Genomic DNA, 16,524 nt, shown 5'->3' on the forward strand with positions numbered 1-16,524 from the left:
TGTGCTGTGAGAGGCTCCACCACGACCCTAGTTTGCTTTAAACAGGTTAGAAATTGACACAACATTATAATATACAGTAAGCTATAAGAAAGAGCAAACTCATCTTTCTAATGATATAAACATAACCCCAATTCCAAAAAAGCGTGCTTTGTAAATTTACTTTGACTTGTGTTCAAACAAAAGCAGTATAAAGATGAGGTTATTCACGTTTCACCAAATCAGCCACCTTGTTTTTGAGGAAGGGCAGACCTGAGTGGGCCGCTTCTCTTCCTGCTTTTGGATGGCTAGAGTTGCAGCCTCACACCTAAGGGCTTCTCTCTGTGTGTCTTCCCAGTTTCTTCATAACACTGACTTGAAGCAGCTTTGGATTTTCTCCCCCCCCGTTGTTCATGTACTTGACGTGACCAAGTAATTAAGTGTGCACATAACAGCCAAACCACAAGCATCCAGCAACAAAATGTCAACATACTGGCCTCTTTAATGTTTTCAGAGTACCAGTCATTTTCACAATCAAAATATCAATTAGGTACTGGCAAATCAAATGGATTTTATAAAAAAAAATACAAAATATAAATCTATTTACATTTATTACAATTCACAATATACAATATATAAATTCAAAGGGTCTTTCTGAAAATACAATTCCAAAGAAACCTGTAACATGACATTCTAGGCACTTTCTTGGAATGATTATAAAAATATCGCTTTTTATGTACTGCAGTCAAAACTAGTGTTTTCCATTTAGTTTTTTTTTTTAATTGAAACATTTTGTAGAAAAGATTTGCACTGATGCAAAGTCTAGTAAAAAGTATACTGCTGTAGCTTGTAGGCCACCTATAGAAGTTACTCTGCACCCTTGGACTTTTTCACATTTTTGTTACACAACCGACTGCACACTCCAAGAGTCTAAGATGATTCTGACTGAAGCTCTCCAAGAATTCCTTCTTAATCAAGTGACCCAATTCAGATTCACGTCTCATGCAAGGGGGCCCAAGGGCCTCTAGCATTATCACCATCCACCTCCGCTGACCAGAGCTCCTTCTGTCTGCTCCCAGCCCACTCCAGCACTGCCTTAGCAATGAGATGCTGACTGAAACAGGCACCCCCACAGTTTACACCATTTGTTTTTATCAGCTTAGGTTGTCATAATAACAGCATGTCCATAACCACCATCTCTGCACATCAGAGTAAGGATGGTATTTGGAAGCATAAGCTGGCTCAGACTTGGCTCTGCATGTTTTTAATGGTAGCTGAGCTAGTGAAGCAGCCTAGCAGTTTGTCCCACGTCAGTCCCTAACCCCAGACGGCCTATTAGAGGATTTCGTAGGCCTTCTCTCTGCAGAGGGGGACAGCTTGGCCTAAACTGCCAGTTCTTGGTGTCCAACTCAACTACATGCAACATGGATGTTCAAGATCTCAGATATATTATTCTTTACAACCCCAACCCAATCCGATCCTCTGCACTCTGTTCTCACGTCATTTACATTTCAGTTACTTTTAATACTCTAGTTAGCTGTTAGACTTCACCAGGACACACAATCTATGTACAATTGGGCAACTTGCTCCTACTCTAACATACTACTCTGCTTGGCTATCTGGGTAATGCCTGCTACTTGAGAGTACTCAGGATTATTTTAGTCCAAGCACTGTGTTGATTGTGTAAGTCACAGTAAAAAAAATATATACTGCCTGGCCAAAAAAAAAAGTCGCCACCTGGATTTAACTAAGCAAATAGGTACGAGCCTCCTATTGGATAATTACTGCATGGGCGATTATCTTTCAGCTGGCAACAAGTTATTTAACCCCAACTGGTGCAATGAGTTGCTTCTCATTTCTTAAACAACCATGTCGAAAGACACATCTCGTGGTAGTGGAAAAGATGTTAGTCTGTTTGAGGAGGGTCAAATCATTGGCATGCATCAAGCTGAGAAAACATCTAAGGAGAATGCAGAAACTACTAAAATTGGGTTAGGAACTGTCCAACGCATTATTAAAAACTGGAAGGATAGTGGGGACCCATCATCTTCAAGGAAGAAATGTGGCCGGAAAAAAATCCTGAATGATCGTGATCGGCGATCACCTAAATGTTTGGTGAAATCAAATCGAAGAAAAACAACAGTAGAACTCAGGTCTATGTTTAATAGTGAAAGTAAGAGCATTTCTACACGCAGAATGCGAAGGGAACTCAAGGGATTGGGACTGAACAGCAGTGTGGCCATAAGAAAACCACTAATCAGTGAGGCAAACCGGAAAAAAGGCTTCAGTTTGCTAGGGAGCATAAAGATTGGACTCTGGAGCAATGGAAGAAGGTCATGTGGTCTGATGAGTCCAGATTTACCCTGTTCCAGAGTGATGGGCGCATCAGGGTAAGAAGAGAGGCAGATGAAGTGATGCACCCATCATGCATAGTACCTACTGTACAAGCCTGTGCTATGATCTGGGGTTGCTACAGTTGGTCAGGTCTAGGTTCAGCAACAGTATGTGCTCCAAGAATGAGGTCAGCTGACAACCTGAATTTACTGAATGACCAGGTTATTCAATCAATGGATTTTTTTCTTCCCTGATGGCACGGGCATATTCCAAGATGACAATGCCAGGATTCATCGGGCTCAAATTGTGAAAGAGTGGTTCAGGGAGCATGAGACATCATTTTCACACATGGATTGGCCACCACAGAGTCCAGACCTTAACCCCATTGAGAATCTTTGGGATGTGCTGGAGAAGGCTTTGCACAGCAGTCAGACTACCATCATCAATGCAAGATCTTGGTGAAAAATTAATGCAACACTGGATGGAACTAAATCTTGTGACATTGCAGAAGCTTATCAAAACAATGCCACAGCGAATGCGTGCCGTAATCAAAGCTAAAGGTGGCCCAACAAAATATTAGAGTGTGTGACCTTTTTTTTTGGTGGCGACTTTTTTTTTTGGCCAGGCAGTGTATATCCACAGAAATGTACCAAAATTTCATTTTCTGTGTCGAAAAAGTCCAAGGGAGCTGGTGAAGCAAACCCAAGCTACAGTTTTTTGAGACAACTAGCAAAAGCTGATAAACTAACACTAACAAAACAATAACCGACAATTCATTTTTCCTCCCTGACATTTGAGTAAAAACATATATGAAAAACTGTACAATATTAAACCAAACAGTGTCAAAGGTTTACAAAATAATTTCTATCTTCACACACAGGTTTAAGAGAAATCCAACTCATAATTTAACCGAAATAACCTCCAAAATACAGCATTATTTCAATTACCCGTATGACAGATTTGACACAGTTCTTACTATTTCTGAGATGTGTCCTGTAAAACTACAGCATTTAATACATTAATAATAATTTACACTTTTTTTTGCAAACCTAATAAAGTAAGGACAAACAAGTCTCTTAGTAAAGTTTTGTTATACTGGGCCAGGTTTTTGTAAGATGCACAACAAGGAATAACAGAAAATATCAAAGTTAACTTCAAAAAATAATTGAAGTGAGGGAATTCCAAAATAAATAAATAAAAATCCACCAAAGGTCCATTCTTACACAGAGCTCTTCAGCTACACGGGTTGCTGCTGCCACCACTGACTGCTTACTGAAGGGTTGGCTAATAGCTCAGGCTAACTTGAGAACCAGTCACGGCTCTGGGGGCTTTCACTTGGTAAAATAGGAAAAGACTAACAAATGAATTCAAAGCAATTTAGGACAAAAACAAATTATTTAACTAAATTCAACAAAACAATGCGATATATATTTTTTAATCAAGGACAGAAAAAAAGTTACCTGAGTTACACATCTTCAGAGGGTCAATTATACAAAGTTCACACGCAACCATTACGCATCACACACACTCATTTCCCTTCATTCTAATTTATAAATATTATGAAATACATAAGAAATCACAGGACCATTTTTGATCCAATAAGGGCCTTTTCAAATTAATTACAAATTACTAAATAATTTAAACACAAAAATCAAATACAAAAAGTGAAACACAATCTGCATAGATAACTAAGCGTGTTCACTGTGTCATTCAACCTACTGAATGGAGTTAAGTGATTACAAAATCATTTGCTGCTGTTCATCGCCTGAGCTTCTCAAGTTCACAAACCTCCACTAATAATGGCTTCTGGAATGCTAAAGGGACTACAAATCAGCAACCAAACTGTCGGCATCAGTTACTCAGCCACCTTGTAATGCTCTTATGCCTACAGACTTAGAGTAACAGGTTCCAGTCTCTTGTTGCTTCCATGAGATGTCGCTGGCCATGTCCTATCCACTGCTCCTGGTTGTCAAAGAGTCGACCACAAAACCAGCAGCTGAATGTAGATGTGACATTACTGACAGAGGTAGAGTTCACAACCTTGTATTTATTCCTGCTAGTCTTCTTCAGTTTCAGTTTCAAAACAAACCTCTCTTTCACGGGGCTTATTGCCTTAATCTTGTGCCCTCGAATTGTCTGGTAATCCTGAGAAGTTAAGCTGAGGGAAAAGTTACGCTCTGCCTCAGAAAGTGCTGCTATTGTTCTTTGTGACAAAGCCACTTTTAAAACATGGCCTTTAAACTTGCTTACTGTCTTCATAACATTAACAATTTCAGGAGGATCTGCATCGGGATGATTGAGCACTACCACTGGCTGATTTCGTCGAGGGCACTTTATTACCTGTGTTCGATTAAAAGGCACAAGCCTCAGTGTCCTGACAACGTCCTTTGGTGCCAATGTCTGACCGACTTCGTGACTAAGAACCTCATCACTTTCATTCACATTTTTGTTTAATATTTTTTTTGTCTTTGGGTGCTCCTGAATATTCTCTGCAGTTACAAGCCTCTTTTGCCTCTTCCTCCTGGCAGTCAATAGTGAAGAAGAATCAAGTCTTTGACTATCTGAACGTTTATTTACTGAGTTCATTATTGCAGGTATATCTTTCTCTTTGTTCTGTGCATTTGCACGTAGAGAATATTTAAGTGGGACATCTACAGTACACGCCAAACGCTTAGAAGCCCTGCTGTTTGGAGGGAGATGTTCAGTTGAACTTTGGTTTTGAGACATCAGCATACTAGAAGCTGCTAAAGTATCTGCTGCCATAACTATTGACCTGTTTGCTTGTGTTACAGTTTGAAGAACAGCATGTGACATGTCAGCAGTCAGCACTGATGCTCCTCTCCTCAATGGCTCTCCTCTACCACAGACAGAGTTAGGTTTAGCGGTGCTTCTAACAATTTTCAACAAAACTTTCTGTGCATTGCTCCCACTTTCTTGTGTAGAGGGTTCCCGATTGATCATCAGTCCTGTAGCTTGACTGTTTAGGAGTAAATTTGATTTAATGGGAGTTAAACACTTTAACAAAAATGCTTGTTGTTTGTTGGATGAACAACCCTTCACTACTGCAGCTGTTCCTGTGGACACCTGTGGCTTCACAAGGAAACATGTTGGCACTTTTGAAGCTGTTTCAGTGCAAAGTGATGGTACCGACTTAGAAACGACAAGTGAACCTTTAAGTGGTTTACCATTCAGCAAAATGTGTCCTGTGCCAGAACTTTTTTGCAGTCTCGAAGGAAACATCCTTTTCCCAGCACCTTGAAGTGTGACACCACTTACAGAATCAGACTTATTTTCGCTTTTGACTGAAGAAAAAGCCTGTAATCTTCCATTATTGACTGCAAACTTTAATCCAGGGGCGCTCTCGGGTTTTTCACTTTCATTTATTTGAGAAAGTGAGGTTCCGCGAATTAACTTGAATCCTGAGCGGTTTCCAAACTGAAAGGGAATACTTGACCCATTTGAAGAAGGATGAAGTAAAATGTGTTTGCTTTCAGGCAAATTCAATGACTGAATCAGTTCGACAGATCCACTAGGTCTCCCGTGTTCCTTTTCCAACTGTTGATGTATTATTGCATTAGAATGCTTTCCCAGTATTTGGTCCAATGAAGCAGATGTTGCAGGAGAGCCTTTCCTTGTCCCAGAATACATACAACCCTTCTTGTTAACTTCAGGCATTAATGATTTCTTCCTTTCCTTTTCAATAACCCTCTCTACTATTTGGCTGACATCCAAATCTGAACCTTCAGAGTCGCATTCATTTTTTAATGAAAATACAGATGTAATTTTGGGCATTAAGGGGGAATTATCATGAGAACACATTTCATCTGAAGGTTCAGCATACTGTCCAGAATTTAATTGTGATGCTACATGATTAATTTCTTCTACTTCTTCATTCTCTGACACCTCATAAGCTTCAGGATGTTTGTGGCCTGAGAAATGTTGACTATACTTTTTGACATGCAAGTCAGAGCAGACAGCTGACCGTCCTGGGCTTGTACCTCTTGCATGTATGGTTTCAGATACCAGAATGCTACAAGGGTTCTGTATTTCATTACATTCTGTCATGCCAAACAGGGATTCTGGATGCAGTGATAGACCGCGGTTAAGTGCTGTATCCTTGGAGTAATTATGAAAGCTAAATACTTGCCTGCTTTCTGGGTTCGGTAAACATGAATCTTCATCCATGTTTTCAACAGTTATTGAAACATTTCCAGACTGCTGCCAAACATCAGGAAACACATGTAAATCGTTTTTTTCTTGCTTCACCATGATTTTATGAAACTGTGAAGCACCTGATGAATGAGTGGTCATATCTGTCAATTCTGTAACTGTATGGCTAATCATAGGAGCAGACTCTGTTAATGATACTGCCGGAGTATAGGGTTCACTCTTGATTTTGTGGAACATAGTACTTGGTTCTTTTACTGTATCTGGATTCAGGTCACCACGAACTCTATGAATCTTGCCCAATGAAAAGTTTCTTCTCAGCTGCTGACTGCTTTGCTCCTGTGGAACCCCTTTAGTCATAACTCCAACTGTATCCTCATGTGTTCTATTTAGTAAATCACTTTCAGATTCACCTGAAATGGAAGACTGTAGTGAGGGTGTTGAATGTTCTGCCTTGGCTACAGGAACTACTTTTAGCACTAGATGTTTTTTCCCACCAACCATCTTGAATCCCATGAACTTAGTGGTACAATTAGGAGGAACTGATATTTTGTTTTTCAAATACAATACAGATGATCCATTGATGTTAGACTTTAGTAAGCCAGAATTATGATTCTGAGTGCTTTCCATTGTAATTTGAGAGAGAACACAGTCTGAAGCATTTGGTGGTTCATTCTTTACTATACAGGAGGATGCAGTCCTTCCTTTTTCATTATTTGCAGTTCTACCCAAAAAAGGAGGAGTTTCACGTGCAGTGATTTTAGGTATATTTAACCTTTCGCACTCTCCAGCCACATCATTTCCAGATATATCCTGAGGATCTTTGGTCTGCCACAGTACCTCATTCAATGGTACAGTCGAACTTCTCTTCAACATAAATTTCAGGCCCGCTGAGTTATTTAGTGCACATTTAGCAACATCCTCTTTTTGAAGATAATTAGGCGATTGCTCAAACTGATCACTGTGCAAAGAATATATGTGCTTTATAACATAATCTTTACGTGTTGCCCCATAATCGCAAAACTGACAATTAAATGGAAAAGATCCAGTATGAACCAGTAGGTGCTTCTGAAATTCACCTTTTGTATAGCTTACATGTTGACATTTCCCACATCTATACTGGATTTCATTATGGCGGTGTATGTGCTGTACAAATGTTCCTACATCCTTTGTAGAAAACTTGCACTTTTCACAACGGAAATATCCATTTACACAGTGTCTCATAGTAAAATGTCTTGTTAACTGAAGAAGAGTATACTGAACATCATCTTTGCAAACATCACACTTTACTAGTGTGTTGCGGTGAATCAGCCGATGCTGTTGAAGAATCTGGAAATCATTAGCTGAGAAGCTGCACAAATTGCATGGATATATAGGCAGAAATCCATAATGGTTTGATTTATAATGCTTCATTAAGTCATTTGGACTGAACAAAGTATTCCCTTCACATTCACTACATCTGAACTGGAGTACTTTTGCAGAAAGTACTGCTTTTTCTGGGGTTCTTGGATGCACTGGCTGTATTTCACTAATATCCATGCTCTCGTTATTATATAGGTTCTTAAATGATTTCCTTGCTGTCTGGGATACAATAGACCGCTCAGCTTGATCTGTAGCAAGTGATCGCAAAACTGGATGCATACTTAAATTCACCTCAGGCCCCTCAACATCATTTGTTCCTTGAGTCAGACAAATCAATACATGGTCTTCATCTTCTGATGATGTTGTTCTGCTCCATTCCATAATTAACCTTGTAACGAGAAACAGTCATGTTATCCACCCATTCACAAAATTGTGATAAAATGCAAAAGTAAATCATTAAAAATGAAATACTTAAAGTATGTTTATAATTACAATTGCATTAACAAGGTATAAGTTGTCATTGAGAAGTAACATTATATCTGTACATTTCATTATTTGGGCTGCATGTCTGATGTAAAATGAGTACATGCACTGACATAATACACGTCAGCAAAAGTAGACAATGGAAGCTAGGTAACCAATCACTCAGAATTAAGACTAAGCTCTCGGATTCTGAGAGAATATTTCTGCAGCAATGCTATTCATCTAAGTGTAGTCATTAATGATTAAAACAATATATATATATATATATATATATATATATATATATATATATTAATTAGTGTTAGTCTTTAGATAGAAAGCATCAGCACTATGTATTAATGTTTACCTGTAGATAGAGAGAAGACCATACAGGAAAAAGTTACAAGCACAGTCTAGACATAATTTCTAGTTACTAACAAGTTGGTTACTCACAGGGCGAAAAAACCCTCATAAAAGCTAGCCTCCAAGCTGCAGTCATTGAATAGTATCTATAAAAAGGACAATGTTGCTACACTGCAAGAACATCAGCTCGGGTTCATAATCATTGCAGGATAAGAAATGAGCCCTGCTTCAAGACAACAGGCAGCGATAAAAACTGGGCACTCTGAATTAATTTTAACCTAATTCAGCTTAATGTTTCCATCCATTACTGAGAACCTAATAAAACATCAATCTTCATCATTTTCATACTGGTACAGATCTATGTCTCTCTCATTTTCAGTTGATATCCACAATTAGACATTTACCAAATAACACTTAAAGCCAGCTTTGACTAGACACAGAGACTCCCAATTAGATTAATGCACTAAAACAACTGCTTTCTAAATACCCATAAGCAAGGTGATTCACAACCATTGCTGCAATGACTGCTACACAGTATAAATATGTTAGCAATTTTAAAATCTTTAATTATCCTTCATAAAAGAGGAAAACAAATTCAATTAGTTGCAGGGGACTTGTGCAGACAGTAAAATGAGACTATCAACTTTTATCTCAGAAGACCTAACAATTAGTTTTGTGGTGTTCAGCCAACAATGTAGGCCTTCTCAAAGCCTGCTTTTTCTAGCAAAGAAAAATAAAGAAATTTCCGCACTGTACAGAAATTAATTTTACACAGAAATTTGTTATTCATAGACTTTTCAAACAGATCTACCTCCAGGCTATAATTAATTCACAACCATGAACCATGATCACATAAAGCCAACAATTCTTGTATTGGCTTCCAGCTATTATAGGCCAAATTTTAAATTGTCTATCAATATTATCACTATACTAGCTGTGTTACTCGGCTAAGTCAATATCAGTTGGCCTCAGTTATACTGCCACTAGTTAATCGGGTGTATGTAACTCAGAACTTTTCTGCATAAAATACTTGCATTCATTATTTTATTAACCTGTGGCTTATTATATTAGTTCACTTAAGTTGCTTACTGTGGAACATGCTACATACAAGTTCTCGTGCTGGTGTTTAGAGTTTGCACCAGAACACTGTATTAAAGCAATATTAGACACTGCTACAAAGGTAATTTAAAGCTGATTCACTCAAAGCTAAAAACTGCTAAAAAATTTTAGCATCAAAGCTTAAAATTAGTACTGCCTTAGTATATATTGAAATAAACAACTACCAACAAAAAAAAAAAAAAATTTAAAACTAAATTTACTAATTATTTTTACTCACTCAAAAGCACTGTTCTGTTTTCTTCTTAATCACGTTCTGAAAAACTGCACCTCCGTCAGATATAGAAAAAAAAACTGCATTTCATTCTGTTCAGCTGTGGCTTGGCTCCATTGTTTTTTCTTTTCCTTTTTTCACTTGTTTTTTTTTTTGTTTTACTTCAAAAAGCATTAACACTGATCATTGATTGGTATTTTAAACTAAATAACAATATACAGGTGGACAACAGTGCTGGCTGTTTCAATAATGCAATGCACTGATTAAAAAAATATATAGTGTAATCAGTTTATTTCAAGGTTATTTTTCCCTATAACACACACTAGGTCCTCTGAAACGAACAACCATGCTGTGCAATATTTTTCCCGTTTATAACTTCTCTCATCAAAGGGGGAAGTACCATGGAGTCTGTGGATCATCAATAAACTTAAAACTGGGTCCCAAGGACACAAAGGTTTAGAAAAACTGCTCTAAGGTAAACGCCATAATTCACTGACACAATGAAAATTGTTATTCTGAAGTGGTTGAGGAGAAAAAAAAAAAGTTTCTACCTTTGATGACACAGGACTTTTCTCAATGCTCCTATTTAAACTTTGTGAGCACTACTGAAATATTCTGGAGCAGCACACTGGCTGATGGGAAACAGTTTTCACTTTGATATATGCACAAGATTGCAAGGAAAAATGAAGTTGTGGACGGTAGCTGTCTAATTTTATTTTTTCTACAATTTCAACAAATGTCAGTTAAATCTGTCAATAGCCATTTTTGAGATTTTGGGGTATTACATTTTTCTTATTTTTGTTTTACCCCTAAATATTGATATATCAAAATGACATTTCTTAGTGGACATCTAAGTGGACTTAGATGTTCAATTCTGTCAAATGTCAGCTTTTTAGGTAAACGGGAAATAGTGTTATTGTTGATGACTGAGTGTGCGAGTCAGTCAGTCAACTTTGCATTATATATATATTTATTTCAACTAACAACTACAATTTCAGGCTTTCTCAAAATCCCAGTGATGAAAAAGACAACTTACTACGGGGGTTTCACTTGAAAGACCTCCAAACTGTGGAATAAAATGACTGCTAGTAGAAAAGAAGCATACCAGCCTATGTGTTTAAATTCAGGCCGCATACTAAAAATGTGAACAATATGCTTCTTTAAATAAAATTATTGTTGACAGCTGTTACTAACCTTTTTCAATTTTTTTTATGAACTTCTTTTTGACTTGGTGCCAACTGCTGCCTTATCCAAATTGCTATACCTTGTGGTGGAATGAGATCAACAGTAACAGACAGTCCACCAGAACTTATTATTATACTAATGTTATCAAATCCTGCGTGTGCCGTACATCACTGTAGGATGATTGCGAGACAGATGGCAATGAGACTTTGATCATCTCAAAACACAGTAAACCTTACAAACGTTTATCTTCAACAGAGCCATTATTAACAGTTTTACCCTTTCCCTTTCTCCCCTAACGACTGATTACATCGTCTACCAGTCTTATGTTTTACTAGCATTAATGTATTATATTGGTATCACATCCTATTTTCTGCTCCACTTGGTTTTATAATCAGTGGGTCATTTTACCTTAATTATCTGGTCATTTTTTTCTTCTTTTATCATGCATTTGAATAAAAAGAAAAATCACAGTAGTTTCAGATTAACATTTATAAGAAATTTAGACATGTTATACATAAAGTGTATTATTATATTTTTGCCACCACTTGCTAACTCTCTTTGGTTATGTTCATATTAAATAAACCTTTTACCTGTGGTCTTTCCTTTAACTGTGTCCTCCGATATAATGACCACTAAGAAGTGGAGCAGACACTGTTGCGAACATCACTTAATGCTAAAAGGTTACAGGTACTTCAGTGTCAGAGCCACTAGTGAGGACATTAGTAAATATCTTATATAACTAGGACACTTGGAAATCCTTTAAATCAGACGGATAAAAAACCCAATGAAATGATCCCAATGGAAAATGTATTAATGCTTGCTAAGTACCAATTAAAATTTAGCAAAATAAACTTTGTAAATTTTAGACACTAAGATGCAGGAATTGGGAAATAACAATTTGCTTAAATTAGGAAAGGAGTTCTGTTAGAAGCATAACTGATTGGAACAAAAACCTTCAGTCACTGGGGACTCCCAGGATTAAACTTCAGAACCACTGCTCCACAATAAGGCTGGTGTAACTGTATACTGTCAGTATAGGTTTTTGTTGGCTTTTGAAAAACATAAATGGCCAAATGACATACCTCTACACTGAACACAAACTATCGTGCAGTATGTACACAAAGTACATACATACAGTTTTGTTATGTTAAATTCTAATACTCTTGGACAATTCTTAAAGAATCAAACAACACTGTTCCAACTTCTAAGTGTTCCACATAAGCACATCCTATCAGGTCATACTCCTACAAGCACCCTCCAGATCATCATAGTTCATGCATGCTTGATTGTGCTTTACTTGGTCTAAAGAGTGGCAACCAAAGCAACTGCAAAGTGCTTATACTCATTTTTGTGCTGACAGTTGAAAGATGTACAGTGGATTCAGAAAGTTTTCGGACCTCTTAACTCTCTGAATACTTTTTTGCATTGTAGATTTAATTTTAAATGGATAAATTTGCCATTTGTGCCCAACAAACTACACTCAATTACCCATAATGACAAAGTAAAAATGTTTTTCTGAACATTTTCAAATTTATCAACAATCAAAAACTAAAATCTCTCATTCATACAAGTATTCACACCTTTTATTGTGCCACTCCAAATTGTGGTAAGAAGCATCCGATTTGCTTTAATTATCCTTGAGATGTGTCCAGAACATGACTAGAGTCCAAACTGAACTAATTGGACAAAGATTAGAAAGGCACACGTCTGTGTGTAAAAGGTCCCAAAATTCACACTGACATCAGGATGAAATCCAACAGACTTCTCTGTAGACCTTTGCTATGAAATTATGGTAAATAAAGATTAGGGCGGGGGTATAAAACCATTTCTAAAATCTGAGCATTCCCAGAAGCACAGTGACCTCAACAAGTGAAATGAAAGAGTTGGCCACCTAACCAAACCAGGCAAGAAGTGCCTTGGTCAGGAAGGAGACAAAGAAACTAACTGTCACTTTAACAAAGCTTTAGGAGTCTCCTGTTGGAAAGAAAACCATCTAAACAGCTCTACATCAATCAGGCATTTTTGGCAGAGTGGTAAACGTCTGCTTGGAGTTTTTCAAACAGCATTTAAAGGACTTTGAGAGCAATAGAAAAAAAGATTATTTAGTCTGATGATATAAAAATTGATCTCTATGGAAAGAATGGTGGTGGCAGCATCATTCTATGTGGAGGCTACTAAGCAGCAGTGACTTAAACTCACCAAATCAGTGCAACTGATCTTGAGAGGATCGGTCAGGAATAATGATATAGCCTACTGCTATTCACATGTGCAAAGCTTGTAGAGAGACTACCCCCAAGAAGTCTCAAAGCTGTAACTGATGCCAAAGGGGCTGCTACAAAGTACTAAAATAAAGGTTTAAACACTTGTACATAGGAGAGATTTCAGTTATTCATTTTTTAATAAATTTGGAAACCTTTCTGAAAACATGTTTTAACTTTGTCATTATAGGCTACTGAATGTGGATTGATGGGTAAAAATGGCAAATTTATCCATTTACAATTAAATCTACAACACAATAAAGTGTTCAGAAAGTGAATGGGTCTAAATATTTTCTGAATCCACTGTACTCTTGCACAAATGAGTTAAGGACTCTTGGAAATTCAACTGTTTAAAATGTCTCTTGGGATGCTCCTCAAAATTTTCTACTCATCATTAATCTCCTGGAAGTACATCTGCAGTGACTCCATTAACTGCCAAACTGCTATAGTTTATTTAGATGTCTGGATATTATCTCGACTTCGAACTGACTAATTAGAAATTGCCTGAATCCTTTATTTCAAAATTGTGTTCTCCTTAGTGTGTTAACTTCGACTTTATTTCAATGCAGTTTTACTAATAATATCCACCAATAATGTTGATAAACAACATGCTGGTTATTACCATAAAATGTAATAGTTTGATCTGTGAAAAATGTAAATTTTTTGCTGTGTTCCATTTAAAACAAACCTTGCTGTGGACAGCATTACATGACCAAGCCTCTTGCAGCACAAAGAAGTGTAATCCCATAAAGCAAAAATATACTGCTCAAAAAATTAAAGGAACATGTTGTATTCAGAGTATAACATCAAGTCAATGAAACTTCTGGGCTATTGATCTGGTCAGTTAAGTAGCAGAGGGGGTTTTTAATCAGAGTCAGCTGCTTTGGTGTTAATGAAATTAACAACAGGTGTACTAGAGGGGCAACAATGAGACGACCCCCAAAACAGGAATGGTTTAACAGGTGGAAGCCACTGACATTTTTCCCTCCTCATCTTTTCTGTTTTTTCACTAGTTTTACATTTGGCTGTGGTCAGTGTCACTACTGGTAACATGAGGCAATACCTGGACCCTACAGAGGTTGCACAGGTAATCCAACTTCTCCAGGATGGCACATCAATACGTGCCATTGCCAGAAGGTTTGCGGTGTTTCCCAGCACAGTTTCAAGGGCATGGAGGAGATTCAAGGAAACAGGAAGTTACTGTAGGAGAGCTGGACAGGGCCGTAGAAGGTCCTTAACCTATCAGCAACACTGGTATCTGCTCCTTTGGGCAAGGAGGAACAGGATGAGCACTGCCAGAGCCCTACAAAATTACCTCCAGCAGGCCACTGGTGTGAATGCCTCTGACCAAACAATCAGAAACAGACTTCATGAGGGTGACCTGAGGGCCCGACATCCTCTAGTGGGCCCTGTGCTCACTGCCCGGCACCTTGGAGCTCGATTGGCATTTGCCATAGAATACCAGAATTGACAGGTCCAGATGAGAGCAGGTTCACCCTGAGCACATGTGACAGATGTGAAAGGGTCTGGAGAAGCCGTGGAGAACATTATGCTCCCTGTAACATCATTCAGCATAACTGGTTTGGTGGTGGGTCAGTAATGGTCTGGGGTGGCATATCCATGAGGGACGCACAGACCTCTACAGGCTAGACAATGGCACCTTGACTGCCATTAGGTATCTGGATGAAATCAGACCCTATGCTGGTGAAGTGGGTCCTGGGTCCCTCCTGGTGCATGACAATGCCCGGCCTCATGTGGCAAGAGTATGCAGGCAGTTCCTGGAGGATGAAGGAATTGATATCATTGACTGGCCCCCATGCTCGCTTGACCTAAATCTAATAGAACACCTTTGGGACATTATGTTTCAGTCCATCCAGCGCCGCCAGGTTGCACCTCAAAGTGTTCAGAGCTCAGTGAAGCCCTGGTCCAGATCTGGGAGGAGATCCCCTAGGACACCATCTGTCGTCTCATTAGGAGCATACCCCAACATTGTCAGGCATGCATACAAGCACGTGGGAGCCATACAAACTATTGAGTACAATTTTGAGTTGCTGCAATGAAATTTTGTCAAAATGGACTAGCCTGCCAAATCATTTTTTCACTTTTGATTTTCAGGGTGTCTTTGAATTCAGCCCTCTGTAGGTTGATAATTTTCATTTCCATCAAATGATGTGGCATCCTTTCGTTCCTAACACATTACCCAGTCCATATCAGTATAGATATCCAGCATGGCTTTTTTTCCCATTGAGATCTGATGTGTTTTCAAAGTGTTCCTTTTATTGTTTGGAGCAGTTTAGATTAGCATAGGTGTGTAATGCGTATGGCATATGAAATTGTTTATGACAAAAAGAAAATAGTGTTAAATGTGCTTCTTCACTCTTTCTTTAACACTAGAATTACCAGAGCCTACGAAAAAACTTGTAGATCCGTCCCACCTTAAATCGCTTCTTAAATCCTTTCGCACCTCTCCGCCATCGTCTTTTGTCATCTAAATGTACAAGCTGCAAGTAGCCGGCTATTCCATCCCCCCACTGACTTAGAACGTGCACAAATTTCTCCCAGCTCATGCCTTGATTGATTATCTGGGAGTGAAGTGGAGTTTTAGAGTGGAAATAATAAATCATTATTTGGAACACACGCATTTCATTTGTGTTCCGTTTTCTACAGTAATCTGTGTAAACACATTTTTAAAACAGAAACTTTTTTCATATTCTAGTAGTAAATGACAAAATGTAGGCATAAACTATATAATGTATGAAGCCTGAAGTCCAAATATCAAAGAAACACTTTCACGAAAGGTACAAATATAATGGAACAAGTGCGCTTTTAATCAAAAAAACAACTGCAGAAAAAAAAGCCGCCTTAGTGTGTGACACTAACACTTATTTGCAACGACTGCTGCTGTGGCGCAACAGTATCAGTTGCTGACTGGCAATCAACAGGTCACGAGTTCGATCCTGCACGACTCTCTTTTGAGAAGTGAACTGATCTTATTTTTACTGTTTTAGAATAAAATGATACATTTGATTTAAGTCTGTAACAGCCGGTGTAATTTATGATATTTGTAAAGGTTAGCTTTGTTTTTGT

General features: G+C 38.1%; 1 protein-coding gene across 2 annotated transcripts in view; it reads right to left on the reverse strand.

Annotated features, from left to right (window-relative positions):
- LOC127526841 (zinc finger protein 518A-like) overlaps positions 1-16,524 on the reverse strand; it is a 148,980-nt gene that overhangs the window by 118,977 nt on the left and 13,479 nt on the right. Inside the window, exon 2 of one of the 2 annotated variants that reach the window (XR_007934281.1) lies at positions 3,346-8,227. Coding sequence is in view for 1 of the 2 variants with exons in the window: in XM_051923812.1 (XP_051779772.1) it covers positions 4,204-8,220 (4,017 nt within the window). In the remaining variant the exon portion in view is untranslated. Of the gene's footprint in view, positions 1-570; positions 8,228-16,524 lie in introns of those variants that run through there. The other variant, XM_051923812.1, reaches the window with a different exon arrangement.

The sequence above is a fragment of the Erpetoichthys calabaricus genome, chromosome 2 (genome assembly GCF_900747795.2).
Source record: "Erpetoichthys calabaricus chromosome 2, fErpCal1.3, whole genome shotgun sequence".
Taxonomy (NCBI): Eukaryota; Metazoa; Chordata; class Cladistia; order Polypteriformes; family Polypteridae; genus Erpetoichthys; species Erpetoichthys calabaricus.